The 13,889-nt window shown below is 42.1% G+C and overlaps 2 protein-coding genes across 12 annotated transcripts in view; one reads left to right on the forward strand and one right to left on the reverse strand.

Moving 5' to 3' along the window:
• Clock (clock circadian regulator) overlaps positions 1–7,787 on the reverse strand; it is an 82,402-nt gene extending 74,615 nt beyond the window's left edge. For 4 of the 11 annotated variants that reach the window (XM_035452681.1, XM_035452674.1, XM_027390916.2 and 1 more), the window contains exons 1-2: positions 7,357–7,514; positions 6,455–6,533 (exon numbers count right to left, since the gene is read on the reverse strand). The gene's annotated coding sequence lies outside the window, so the exon portion shown is untranslated. Of the gene's footprint in view, positions 1–2,162; positions 2,325–4,047; positions 4,196–6,454; positions 6,534–6,761; positions 6,780–7,356; positions 7,516–7,650 lie in introns of those variants that run through there. The other 7 variants (XM_035452680.1, XM_035452679.1, XM_035452675.1 and 4 more) reach the window with 5 other exon arrangements.
• LOC113830832 (collagen alpha-1(I) chain-like) lies at positions 7,616–11,767 on the forward strand. Its single transcript, XM_035452683.1, has 2 exons — positions 7,616–9,476; positions 11,458–11,767. The coding sequence occupies exon 1, from the start codon at positions 7,767–7,769 to the stop codon at positions 8,169–8,171; it is 405 nt and encodes a 134-aa protein (XP_035308574.1). The 5' UTR covers positions 7,616–7,766; the 3' UTR covers positions 8,172–9,476; positions 11,458–11,767.
• The last annotated feature ends 2,122 nt before the right edge of the window (positions 11,768–13,889 follow it).

Consider the following 13,889-nt stretch of genomic DNA (forward strand, 5'->3'; position numbering starts at 1 on the left):
AAGGTTAAAAAGCTCAGAGACAAAATGTAGAAGTGAAATGGGTTAATTTAAATTAGAAAAGCTGACTAGAAACAACAAGCCAAGCTAAGACCAGGCATTCATAAGTAAGAGTGAGTCTCCGTGTATTTATTTGGCAGCTGGGTGGTGGGTTCCAAAAGAAAAAGGGAAAAAACAAACAAACAAAAAACTACCAACTACAGAGAACAGGTCAGTAGAGCTCTGTCCTAATCAATGGCTCAATCCACGGACAGATTCCTAATTTGATAGCATTACTGAAAGAAACTTCCAAGACCACTGGAGACTAGCAGCATCCTTTCAGACCTCTGCCTCTTCTGACCTAGCTGAGTGACTGCTCTATCATACCCTCTCCCATCAAGTTCTGTCTCACCTCAGAACCTAAACCCAGCCAGCTACTGAAACGGAAAGGAACTAAGTCCTTCCTTAGGTTGTTTCAATTAGGTATTTTGTCACAACAAGGAAAATGCTAACATGCTCTCTGGCAGAAAATAGCAGGTATGACATTCATTCAAAAGTAATAAGACATAAACAAAACAATAAACCAACTTGACCTAACTGGTATTATAGAACACTGTACTCAACAACATTTTTTTCAAATATACGGAAGACATTTACCAAGATCATACTTGGAGCTAAAAAACAAATTTTAATGAATTTAAAACAATCTCATCTCACTGGAATTAGATTAACAGAAATCTCTCTGGAAAATCCCAATATCTGTAAACAAACTTCTCAATAATTCCAGGTCAAAGAGATACCCAAAGTCAGACACAGTTTTGCTTGCTTACAGTCCCAGATACTCCTAAGAGTGACAAAAAGGATCTCCTCAGCCCAGGAGTTTATAGGCTAACCTGGGAAATAACAGAATTCCAAGCCCCTCAAAATAGGAAAATCTGGAAATAAACAAGTTAAGCAGTTGGAATTTCTAATATGCTTACAATGAGAAAATCAAATGACCTCAGCTTCTAGCTTGAGAGATTAGAAAAAATAAATTATACCCAAAGAAAGCAAATAATACGCAGCAGAGAAGAAACAAGGCCTTTAAAAACAAAGTAGAGGAAATCAGTTACACTAGAGGTTGGCAATGAGAAGCCCAGTAAATTAATAAATGTCTAGCTAGGCTGCTAAAGAAAAAAAGAATAATCAAATTACCAGATCATGAATATGAATGACAGTAAACTGATAGAGCAGTGGTTCTCACCCTGTGGGTCATGGCCTCTTTGGGAGTTGACTGACCCTTTCACAGGGGTCCCCTAAGACCATCAGAAAACACAGATATTTACAATTCATAACAGCAGCAAAAATTACAGTTATGAAGTAGCAAAGAAAAAGGTTTTATGGTTGGGGTCACCACAACATGAGAAACTGTATTACTAAAGGGTTTCGGCATTAGGAAGGTTGATCCAGGACTCTAGGGGTTACATGGATATTAGACTCACCGTGTTTTCTACAGATTCTAGAAAGATAAAATTACAACCAACTTTCTGCCGGTGACTTCAAGGAATCAAAAATTCCTTGAAAAACATGGCAGAAGTATATAGCCGGCCGCATGCCCAATCACTAAAAGAAAAACCACACACAAACAGAGCAAGGAATAGCTGGGGAAGCAGCTCTGTAGTAGAGTACTTACCCAAGCATGTGAAAGGCCCTAGGCTCACCCTCAGCATCAAAAAGAAAACCAAATTCCCAACTGATCTATGCTCATGAAATGCAATGTAAAGTACATTGCAAAGCAAAACATAAATTTAGAAAGAAAACATACTACAAAAGTCTTGAGTTTACTCCATTATTGATCATTATTATTAATCGATTACATAGATTGGCAAATTTTTTCAACAAAATCTGTTGAATTTGGTTATTAACACAAATTCAGTATCATTTTACTTATATTAATTCTGAAGACTATCAAAATTTTCAAGTTGTAAATCCTCTTATTAACTTCAAAGTTAAAAACCCATGTATCTAACAGTAAAAGTAAGTTATATAAATCATGGATGAGAATGAACATAGTAAAACAGTAGCACTGCAAAGAAATAATGACACGAAAACATGTTGGTGAGTTGCTGTTGAAGACATATAACTATTTATACTATGAATGTTACAGCCCTATACAGTCATGGGTCTGTAAGTGTGCATAAACTCACATAATGCTTAAGCAAAAATGCAGGAAAAGGTACTCCAGAAGTCTAACAGTGGCTTCTCTGGGTGGCAGGATTTTCATTAGTGTTTTAAATTCTTAAACTATCCTTTTTGTTGTTCTTTCTATTCTTCCCAAATCTCTATACTGGGACGTGCTGCATTTATAACTGAGGGTTGAAAAAGCAAGAAAGTTAAATCAATTACTGAACATTAAGCTATATTTCAATACAAAGGATAAATTCTTAGCTAGGCAAATGGCTTCGCCTACAGGAACAACTTTATTTGAGCTTCTCACTTCCTAAATACAAAAACCTTTGAAGCCAGGTGTGGTACACCCCTGTAATCCCAGGACTAGAGAAGTTGGAGCAAAAGGATTCAGAGTACAAGACTAGCCTGAACTACATAGCAAGACTTTGTCTAGAAAAAAATCCAAACACCACCAACAACAAAAAGGGAATTGACTTGTGCTTTTATTTTCTACTATTTATACTGAAAATTAAAAATTAAGTATCAGGTTAAACAAGAACTCTTTTAAAAAGCCAAGCATTTGTTGGGCATGGTGGTATCCACTTTTGATTCCATCACTCACCATAAAAGAAAATAAAAATAAAAAGGGATTTTGTCCAAAAAAATTAAATATTTAAAATACAGAGCATTTTTTTAAAGAAATAAAAAATCCTTTAGGCAATGGAGAGAAGGTTCAGTGGTTAAGAGCACTGACTGCTCTTCCAGAGGAAATGGGTCCAATTCCCAGCACCTACATGGCAGCTCACAACTGTCTGTAACTCCAGTTCCAGGGGACCTGACACTCTTCTGCCCTCCCAAGAGAGCCCCTACTCATATGGTGCACAGAAATACATGCAGACAAAACATCCAAACACACAAAATAAAATTTTAAAAAAGTCCTTTTAAAAAAATCAAAAGTAGCCAGGTGTTAGTGGTGCATGCCTTTAGTCCCAGCACTCAGGAGGCAGAGGCAGGCGGATCTCTGGGAGTTCGAGGCCAGCCTGATCTCCAGAGCGAGTGCCAGGATAGACTCCAAAGCTACACAGAGAAACCCTGTTTCGGAAAAACAAAAGCAAACAAACAAAAAAACTAAAGTAATAGCAAAAAATCACTCTTTATAAATAATTTCTCTTTGTAGAGTGACAGGACAGACTTAAAATAATAAGCAAAAGTATTTCTTTGTAGATTACACAACCAACATGATAACTTAGAATTAAAATTGTGAGAATAAGTTGTTTAGGTAATTTAATATTTGCAGAGTAAAGCATGGAGAAAACAGAATTTCTTTATCCACTTAATTCATGGAAATTACATATATCAGGGCTATTAAAAATGGTTGTAAAGCAATTTATAAATACCATTATGTAATTAAGCCAATTAGTAAGAATTAAATTGTTCTTACACTTAATAGTGTTAGGTTGATAATCCGTTCAACTATACCAACAATTTAAAGCTCAAGTTAGCTGATTGATGCCTTACTTCAATAAAGATGCTTAACACGATGCAAGTACTTTAAGAAAACAGTCACAAAGATAGTTTTGCTATAAAATGTCTAACTTTTAAAAATAATTTGCTCCTATGTTTTATTAAAACATTCAGAGCAAATAAATAGTTTGCCTACCACAGCACTGTAAGTACAAATAGGGAGAGGAAGCATTTAATGTAGTGCTCTGAGGGAAGAGTAAGAAAAGCACAACTTTCTTTTATTATTAACAAAACCCTGCCTAACAGACAGCAGTTCACTGACAAATCATATTTCTAACAACCTTCAAATCAATGTGTAAGTAATTGATAATCATTAGATAAAGCAGCAAAAGGCTATCTGCAGTGGGAAAGCTTAGCTAAGTGACATAAACAGATGGACAGCACCCATCTCTGAGATACCTGCTGTACGACTGCAGTTGGCTCCTTCACACCAAGGAGAGAGGCTGAGTGAGCTTTCTGTTCTTCTGTTCTCTTCTTTCTTAACTAGTCAGAAGGCTGAGATGCCTAGTCACCCTCAAGGGCCCATACAATCTGACCTTTAAGAGTGCTATAAGAAATGTTAAAGTTTAAGTCTCTGTGCTAAATTCACATCAGTTAGACCTCCCCCCAAACTGCAAATGACTTCATACCAACTAGTACCTCAATGTTGGGGATGGAATAAGAGATTATGCCCTAAGGTTTATATCACATTTTGAAACTTTCTGACATATTCTAAGTCATTTCTATCCTGGGGTTGGGGTACAGTAGAGGCAAACTGGCAAAACAATCAATCATTCAAGAAGAACTCAATAATGGCCAAGCATAACCTGAACATTCAAAAGACTGAGGTAGGAGGTTCTCTACTTTCTGACCAGTCTGGACTACATACTCAACAACCCCACAAAAAGCCACCATAAAAAGCTCAACATTCAATTTTTAAGGCTAAAATGGACATCCTTATAAATCCACAGAAAAAGATGTAGAAAGCTACTCATCCACTTGTTAATACTTACTTTTGGAGAAAAGTATGAGGTAAAGTAGAAAGGTATATCCAGTGTGATGGCACACACCTAAAATCCTAGTGCGTAGGAAGCTGCAGCAGGAGGACTATGCTGAATTCAAGGCCAGCCTGGAGTACACAGTAAGTTTCAGGACAGCCCGGCTACAAACAGCATGACTCTGTCTCGACAACTACAAATATGGAAGGCAGCCTTTACTTATGTGACTTATCTGGCTAAAAGATTGGAAAGATCAGCCAGGCGGTGGTGGCGCACGCCTTTAGTCCCAGCACTTGGGAGGCAGAGGCAAGCAGATCTCTGTGAGTTCAAGACCAGTCTGGTCTACAGAGCAAGTTGCAGGACAGCCTCCAAAGCCACAGAAAAACCCTGTCTCAAAAAACCAAAAAGAAACAAAGAAAGAAAGAAACAAACAAACAAAAGATTGGAAAGATCTACATACATGAAGTTCAAATGAAAAATAAATGCCATTGTGCAGTAGAGTGACTATTATATACCTGCAACAAACAGAAGCAACACATATATCCTGTCCTACAAAATAAAAAATACTAATAATATTAGTAAAAGTGAGTACAGCAACTAGTTTCCATATAATATTATTGTCACTAGAGGGAGTTTTTGAGTATTCCCTCCCTAAAATTGTACTCAATCTCACAACACCCTTTCAACCTTAACCTTGCTGAAAAGGTTAGGCTGGCAAAGCTAGAAAAATCATTACTATATGTTTACACAATCTGTAACCATAAAAATGCTTAATTTCTTACATTTGATTCTGAATTTTATTTTCCATAATCTCTCTCTCTCTCTCTCTCTCTCTCTCTCTCTCTCTCTCTCTCTCTCTCTCTGCCTCTCTCTCTCTCTCTCTCACACACACACACACACACTGGGGTTCATGTCTGACTTCCTTAAAGGAAATAATAGATTCCCACCAGAAACATTATGCTAAACAATCTAGTTTATTATCATTGTAAATATAGTGTTCAAACTGTGAGGTAGGGATCGACAAAAGGAAAAAAATATGAACTATAGTTCCTGAAGAACTAAAAGGGAGACACTACACTATCAAAGCACATGATCCAATTGTAATACCAAATGCAGTTATCACGAAGTGTCAGCAAGGCAAATAACAACCTTTGTGGTTTTGAATTCATCTGTAACTTCAACTTCTTAAAGTGGAAAGAGCTAGCAAATCCATCCTAAACTTTCCTTCGGTTTATTCCTTCAAATTTTAAAAGAAATAATACTGAAAATGATCAAAATTCCCTACAAAATAGGAAACCAATGGCATATAAACTATCTTAAGCAATTTTTGTTGTTTATGAATCCATAAAATAAAAAATACTACAGATAACACATAAAACATTTCATTTTCCCCCCCTTTCCTCTTCAAACCACTTCTCCCTCTCCCATAATTATTGGTTTTCTAGTATTATTCTAGGATTCCTTTATACAGAAGAGAAATACAAATTTTATAGCTATTACACTCTTCCTTAACACATAAAACAGCACCCAATCCACACCATTCTATTTCTTGTTTTCACTTTATGTCAAAGTTTTGTGCCGTTCTTTTTTCATAGGTCATCGTGGCTAGTCCTGAAAACTAACCAATGACACTCAGCAAACTCCTTGGCACATAAGGTTTCTTTCCCCTAAGATTTTAAACCATATTTATAATTATAATTTAGAGACAGCCATTCTCTAAGTTATATCTTACTAAGAATTTCTTTCCAATCAGCCACAAAATGGATGTTCTACAATTTTTCTTCTCTAATCTCTCTGAAAGTTGTAACGGTGCAATCGAGTGAAATTACCTTTCCTGTGATTTCGGGGATCGGCGCCGTAGTCAAATCAACAATGCCCATAAAAGTTTCTTCTTGTGCTTTTCTTTCACTGAAAAAGAAAACACCGGGGTTTGTTGCTGTCGTCTTAAAAGCACCTACAAAGCCTTCAGTTTGTAGGGGTACGGCATTCTAATACCAAAACCCAACAACCTGATCTGTCATCTGCCAGGGCAGAGGCCAAAGCTCTTCATCTTTCAGGGTAGTCTTGTTGACTACTCAGGACTTGTTCGGAAGCAGAAAACACCCAAAGGAACATAAACTTCGTGGCGCTGCGTACCGGTCGAGCCACGGCCACGTCCAGGGTGGTCAGCTCCGCAAGCCGAGAGCAGCCGGTCGGATGCCCGGGGCCCAGCGCAACCCGCGGTCCAAGCCCCGGAACCACGACCACTAACGGAACCAGCCCTGGGCGGCAGCGGCGGCCGCTCGGACCTCGGAGCGCGGCGCGCGCCGGCCGCCGCGAAGGCGGGGGCTCGGCGGAGGAGCTGGCCGCCCCATCGCCCCATTGGGCGCCGCTCCAAACGTGCCCGAGTGGTGACAGGAATAAAGTGGGTCACAAGGCCTAGCGGGTCCCGGGCGCGAGCCCTCTCGCCGGCCGACTCGGCCTGCCCCCCGCGCCCAGCCTCGAGCGCGCTACGGCCCGGGCGCCTCCCGGGTCGCAGAACCCGCCGCGCCCCCCTGCCCCGCAGGTAACCCCGGCGGCCCGCCGACACCTCACACAGGCCCAGCGGAGTGCGACTCCCCGGGGCTCTGCGTTCTGCTAGCCGCCCCACCCCGGCCGCTGCTCCCGCCTCCCGGCCTGGCCGCAGCCGCCCCCACCCCCGGCCCCACACAGCGCCCCCCGCGCCCGCCCGCACGCCCGCCCGTGTCCTCACCGTGTGGCCGCTTGAGGCTTTGGCTTCCTCCCTCCCCCACCCGGGACTCTGGCGGCGGGGACTCGCGACTGCCAGGCCGCAACGACCGGGGAAACGCCGCGGCTCCGGGAGCCAGCAGCACCTAGGGCGGCCAGTGCGCGCCCCCAACCCACCCCTCCAAATTCGCCGCTACTGCCGCGCTCCTCCCCCTCCCGGTCTTCCCCTCCTCCACCGGCTCCGGAAGCACGCATGCGCCGCCGAGGCCAGCCGTCCGCCGCGCGTCCAACCGAGGCCCACCCTGTGGGGCGCACTCACCGGGAGCGCGCGCGCGCGCCGGCGGCCAGATTTCCTTCGCGCTCTCGCCGGCCGGGGTTTCCTCTCTCCAGCCGGTAGCCGCCGGCCGAGTCCGTGATTGTGCTCCCTCCCGGCGCATGCGTCGTGGACCCGGGGCTCCGCGGCCGGTCGGGCTCTGCACTCGCCCCTCCCCTCGCGGCCGTCTTCCCCGGAGCGTCCGGGCGCGCATGCGACTTTCCCCGTTAGGCAGCCCCGAGCCGCGCCGCGCCGCGCGGAGCTGCGCCACGGAATCCCAGGCGCCCGAGGAAACTCCACTCCTGCGGGCCGGCGTGTGCTCGTTCTGCAGCCGCAGAGGGAAGCGGGGATGCCCCGGGGTCCCCTCCCCCCCCCACGCAGGCCGGGAGGCGGGGCCTGGCGGAGGGTGCGGCCGCCCGCAGAGGTTTGGGAGGCTCTGGGCTCCCTGGGATGCAGCGCTCTCTTCCTGTGGGAGCCACCGGCCCGACGAGGGCCTCGGTCTCTTGAAAAGCAAAGAGCTTAACTGACGCCAAGTTAAACTTCTCCAACCCGACTTGGAACAGGTCGGCTTCCTCTCCTGGAGGTGCGTCGACTGCGGGGGACTCGGTTTCCCCGCCGCTCCCTGTAGGTGGGCATGGGCAACCCAAGTGACCTCGGCTGCAAAAGGTCGGAATGTGTTTGCTCCTTTTATGAAAAGATAAGAGACAACAGTAAAAGATGAGGGTGGCTCCCAGGATGAACAGGGACCCTAGATTACACTGGTTTCGTGGCCGCTGCACCCTAATTATTGGGGGAAAAAAAGCCTTTAGACCCTCCCCCCCCCAGTTCCTAGTAATTTCTTTTAAAAAATCAATTTGGACATGAAACAGAAGGCAGTAAATAAACCTGTACTCTTTAGCTCCAAAATCCTCTCTCCAGGGTTATGTCCAGTAAGAATGAAACAAATTCTTGGTGTATACACAGAATAAAAGAACTTCAAAACCGGAGAATTTGGGTGCGTACTCTCCGAGAAGGCTGAAAAAAGAGAATCTTCAAATTCCCGGCTAATCTGGGCTTCGTAGCCAGACTCTGTCCCGAGAACTTTTCCTTGGTGCCTGTTTTGTTACTTCGCCATTGAAAGGCTCTTACTGCACATTTTGTTCAGAATCCAGCTGCTGCTCTGGGTCATTTTAGTTGAATTCACCCATTCTCCATTCATTCCCTGTGGTCCAGGCAGGACACTTCGCAGTTACTACCAAGAAGGACTGCTTTCCAATGGACTTGAATCTGGAAGAATAAAGCCTTTCCATGTGTGACTAATGAAAAAGAAGGCACCTCGAAGGGGGAAAAAAAAAAAAAAAAAGCAGATTCAAAGGGGGAAGTGTAGCCTAGAGGCTTGATGTCCGACTTTAGGGGCTAGATTGATTCCTCAGGAAGTTTCAGTTAAAGTAATAAATACACTCCTGAATGTATTTTCTTTATTGCTTAAACCAATGAGAGCTTTTTTGTCACAGACTACTTAGCGTCTTGATCACTGGTAGTAAAAAAAAAAAAAAAAAAAGAAGTAGGTTAATCATGCTGATGAAGTTCCTAGGTTGCAGCCAGACAAGGGAGCCTGAATACTTTTCCTAGGTTGAATGTTTCAGTTTTAGTCTAGAGGAAGTCCTTTTTTACATTCAATCTTCTCTAGTACATACATCTTCAAAATGACCTTTGCCCCCTTTAATGATTTCATTGTCCTTTTAGTTACCTATGACTCCTCACATTCTGTGTTTAATTATTTACCAAGACCTGATGAAAATCCCGTGATTTTTCTGCTCAGTCCTCTGCCACGGTTTGAGTATTTCCCACAGGTCAGTTTACAACCCCCCCCATATTCTCTCCAGGGAGGGGGGAAAACTTTTCTTTTTCTCCAACTTTAACATTCTTTGTTTCCATCAAACAAAAACTTTGTCTCAGAATTTCATAAATCTTAAATCTAGGTTCCCAATTCTAAACTATTGCCTTAAACACCACATTTGTTAGTTGTGTGTCCTCTCAACTCCCATGTGCCTTGCCCTTGCTGTTGTTTAAACTGTTTCCAATTGTCTTTTCAGCTGATTTCCCCGTGAAGTTCTTCATCTGTAAAATGAGGATAACAGTTTCAGCTCATAGGACAATTAGAGGCAATTGTGTATTAACACTATCTGCTATGTAAATTACATGTCAAGTATTGGCCACTTCAATTTTTTGTAATTAAAATTTAATTACATCATCTACCCCCTTCCCTTTCTTCCCTGCAGTCCTTCCCATGATCCACACCTTGCTCTCTCTCAAACTCATGGCCTCTATTTCTCTAATTTGTGTTATGTGTATACATTCCTAAATATATAAATACAGCCTACTTAGTTTGTATAATGTTACCCATATGGATATGATTTCAGGGCTCTTGACACTTGATATTGGATAACCAGTTTAGGGGCTCTTCTCTGGGAAGGCTGTTTTTCCCCAATTTTAGCATTCCTTAGTTGCCTGTAGTTTTTTGTCAAGGGTTGAGGCCCCATGAGATTTACCCCTTCTGTATTAGCATGTCTATTGGTGTCTTGTTTAGGCAGTCATATTGTTGAGACTTCACAGGTGCAGTTTCTTTGACATTTCTAGGAAACTGGCACAGCAAATTTCCTGTTCTGTTTCTTATCATCTTTCTGCCTCCTCTTCCACTAGGATTCCCGAAACTTAGGTACATACTTATAACCCTAGCACCAAGGAGGTCAAGACAGAAGCAACCTAGGTTACTTCTGTCCAGAAGTCCTAGGTTACAGGTCCAGCAGGACCGTCTTTAAAAAAAAAAAAAAAGTGAGAGAAATCACACTGTATTCCTTATAAAACTTCTATTTGTAGTTCGTCTGAATGCTTAATCATAGCCACAATCCCCTATTGATCTGCTCCATGTCTGCCCTCCAACCTCATGGCCTGCCATTTGCTCCTGTGACTTTCCAGAAACATCAGTTCCTTACTAATCACCACCCACTTTCAGGCTTTGACAGAGGCTCTGCTGTGAGCCCTTGCCTGCTTGTTGCTGTACCTGTTCTTAAGCCCGCCTCCTCAACTTTCATGTGTCAAAAAGATCTTGATATGTTATTTAAGTATTCCTACTCTTCTTCCACCTCCATGGTACCCACAGCTTCTCTATTTACTGTTTCTCCCATAATACTTCTTAGTTGCATATATATTTGTTTAATGTTCAATATCTCATTTATTAACCATCTCCCCTCCCAGATAATATACTTAAAGAGGGAAGGAACCATGTGTTCCTTTTTATTTACAGCATTTATTTCAATATCTGAGGTGAATAAATGATTGAGTGAATGAGATTAGAGATGCTAGAAAGATTTTTATGTCCCCAACTATAATTGGAGGCAGAATGTCAAGAAGTAGCTCTAGAAATTTTTATAAACATATAAAGGAGAGATAAACTGAGTTCATTGGGGAAGATCATGTGACTAGTATTGTTGTCCTAGTATTTGAGAATCCAGAAGAATGTGGAACACTATTATAGAATTATCTGTATAAGAACATGAGACGATAATAAAGTTACCATCTATATAAGAATGTGTGTCGCTGTAAATAGATAAAGCTACCACCTGTGTAGGAGTATTCAACTCTGGAATAGATAAGTTACTGTATGTATGAATGTGACACTGATTGAGAAAGCTGCCACCTTTATAATATGTGTAACACTGTTATAGAGGATGTTGCCACCAACCAGTATATGATGCTAAGTGAAGTCCAAAGTAGGGAGCAAATAGCATCAAGTATCTCATCTTCTAAATAACTACTAATATTTGATGGCAGAAACCTGCTCCTTCAGCCATGGTCAAAGTTGTGAAAAGTGGATCTTCGATGGCCGTCTCTAACTTCACACTCAAGCATGTCACGTAAGAAGAGTATGGAATACTTGGAAGCATCATTCATTGAAACCATGTTGCACTGTGGCTGCCTCCTCTTCTTCATCCTCGCGTGTGTGTGTGTGTGTGTGTGTGTGTGTGTGTGTGTGTGTGTGTGTACTAAGGATCAAAAAACTCTACCCCTCAACTACATCTCCAGCTATTGGCTCTTTCTAAGACAAGTCTCAATAAAGTATGTAGCCCAGGTTGCCCTCAAACTTGTGTTATTACTCTATCCCTGAAGCCATATCTCCTTGATTTCCTAGTGAGTGCTGTCTTAACCTTTTCATTCCATGTTAAGTGACTAAGGCTTCAATAGCATCAAATTGAAGTTGTCACTAAACTCTAAGAGTCCAAAGGGAGGCTGAAATTTCATCCTTGGCAGATTTATCTATCTTGGCAGAGACTCTAAGAGAAACCACTGGCCAGAGGTGGGTCGAACTAAATCAAAGCACACATCCCCACCATTTTGATATGGTCAGGGTGTGATATTTCTTGGGATTTGACTGGCTGAAAGTACTGTCTGGGCTTGAACCATTTTAACACACAGAGAGAAAGGAAATTCTAACTGCAAGACTAGGTATACTTCTGCAAGGGGTAGGGGTGCAGCTAAGAGCAGAGATGGGGCTAAACCTGATCTGTGTTCATGTTGAACACAGGACTGTGCTATGGGAGGCTGACCCAGTTTCTAGGAGAACTCAGCATGCCTCATTAATGAACAAGTTCTTGGATGCAATATGGATTTTAGGCAATCTAAATGGACCAAGGAAGAGAAGAAAACTAACAGGCTATAACATAACCCCATTAGAGTCCAGTCTTGGCTATATAGCTATACCCTATCTTAAAGCAGTATCTTCCATCTTCAGAGTTCCTTGAATTCAGTTCTGACTTGGAACTGAAACTTGAGTTTCAACTTGGATAGATTTAATGACCCAGTGTGGGGAGAGGTGAACACACTCAAGCTTTAAGGGATTTGCTGCATAGTGCTCCTGGAATTTTAATGCACATGCCAATCACCTAGGCATCTCATTAAAGTGAAAATTCAACCCAGTTAGTTTGGATAGGGCCAGAGTTGATGCACTTTTAACAAATTTCCTGGAAATGCCCATAACACTACAAGGAAATTTGAATAAGACAATGTAAGTAGAGGAAGAGATTTCAATAGTACACAGTTGTCAAGGATAACTAAAAATATGAGAATGAAATAGAAAGTGTCTCCTTTCATAAGTCACAATTATTGTATATTGGGCAGTTAAAAACTGTCAAATTTCTACCCTATCAAATTGTTCAATATACTGAAGAATATTACATATCAATTTTCTCACAGACTGGCAAATACCTAGGTCCTACTGGAATGACAAATGTATTTATGAAATAGCAAGGCTTATAATCACGAGTCTCTGCTGGAAGAATGTGTATACATCTTGTGGAAAGGTGAGACTGAACTCACAATCATCCTGTTCTAATATACTACAATTGTATGGGGTTTTTTACAAATGCCACTTTTCAGAACTGTGTTTGTGAACAAACTGCCATTAGTGGATTGATCAGAGTCAAGAAGGAAAAGTTTATCTTTTAGCTTTTATTTATCATTTAATTTTAAATATTAATTTTAACATTAAGAAGAAAGGGTCAGCCACTTTAAAAACAAAGAAAGAGGGGCTAGAGGAATAGTTCAGTGATTAAGATCTCTGACTGCTCTTTCAGAGGACCCGGGTTCAATTCTCAGCAGCATCATAGCAGCTCACACGCGTCTGTAAGTCTAGTTCCAGGGTATTTGATGCCCTTTCTGGCCTCCTTGACAAGCACCAAGTAATGTGCAGAGCAACATTCAGGCAAAGCACCCATACAGATAAATAAAAATTTAAAAGTAAAAGAGCACATTGCTTAGGTGTTTTACACTTGGTTTCACTGGAAGGAAAACCAATGCTCATGTTTACCTGCATTAGGTAACACAAGAACTGCATTGTGACTTTATGATAATATGGCTCTTCCTTTCATCCCATGATTATTGTATCCCGAACTCTTTGAGAAATCCCATCCATTTCTCAAGGAGTTCAGGAATTAAATGAATTTAATTGGCTAGCCATTTCTTTGATAAGATTTTCCTAGAAAGTAGACTCTGTAGAGAGATGGCTCCCCTGGTAAACAGCAAATGTGACCTTAGTCCAGGTCCTCAGCACCTGAGTCAAAGTCTGTGTGCCTGTGATGCAGCATTGGGGAGCAGAATGCAAGGTCCCAAGGTTTGGGACAAGGGAGCTCACCCCTTGCTCAACTATTCAGCTTTGCTATGTGAGGCTCTACCTCAGAAATTAAGGTGGAGAAGAGTTAAGACCCAAA

Source organism: Cricetulus griseus (assembly GCF_003668045.3).
Source record: "Cricetulus griseus strain 17A/GY chromosome 1 unlocalized genomic scaffold, alternate assembly CriGri-PICRH-1.0 chr1_1, whole genome shotgun sequence".
Lineage (NCBI taxonomy): Eukaryota > Metazoa > Chordata > Mammalia > Rodentia > Cricetidae > Cricetulus > Cricetulus griseus.

Coding starts and splice junctions, on each gene's coding strand:
- LOC113830832 (XM_035452683.1), top strand. CDS start 7,767: ATGCGTCGTGGACCCGGGGCTCCGCGGCCGGTCGGGCTCTGCACTCGC.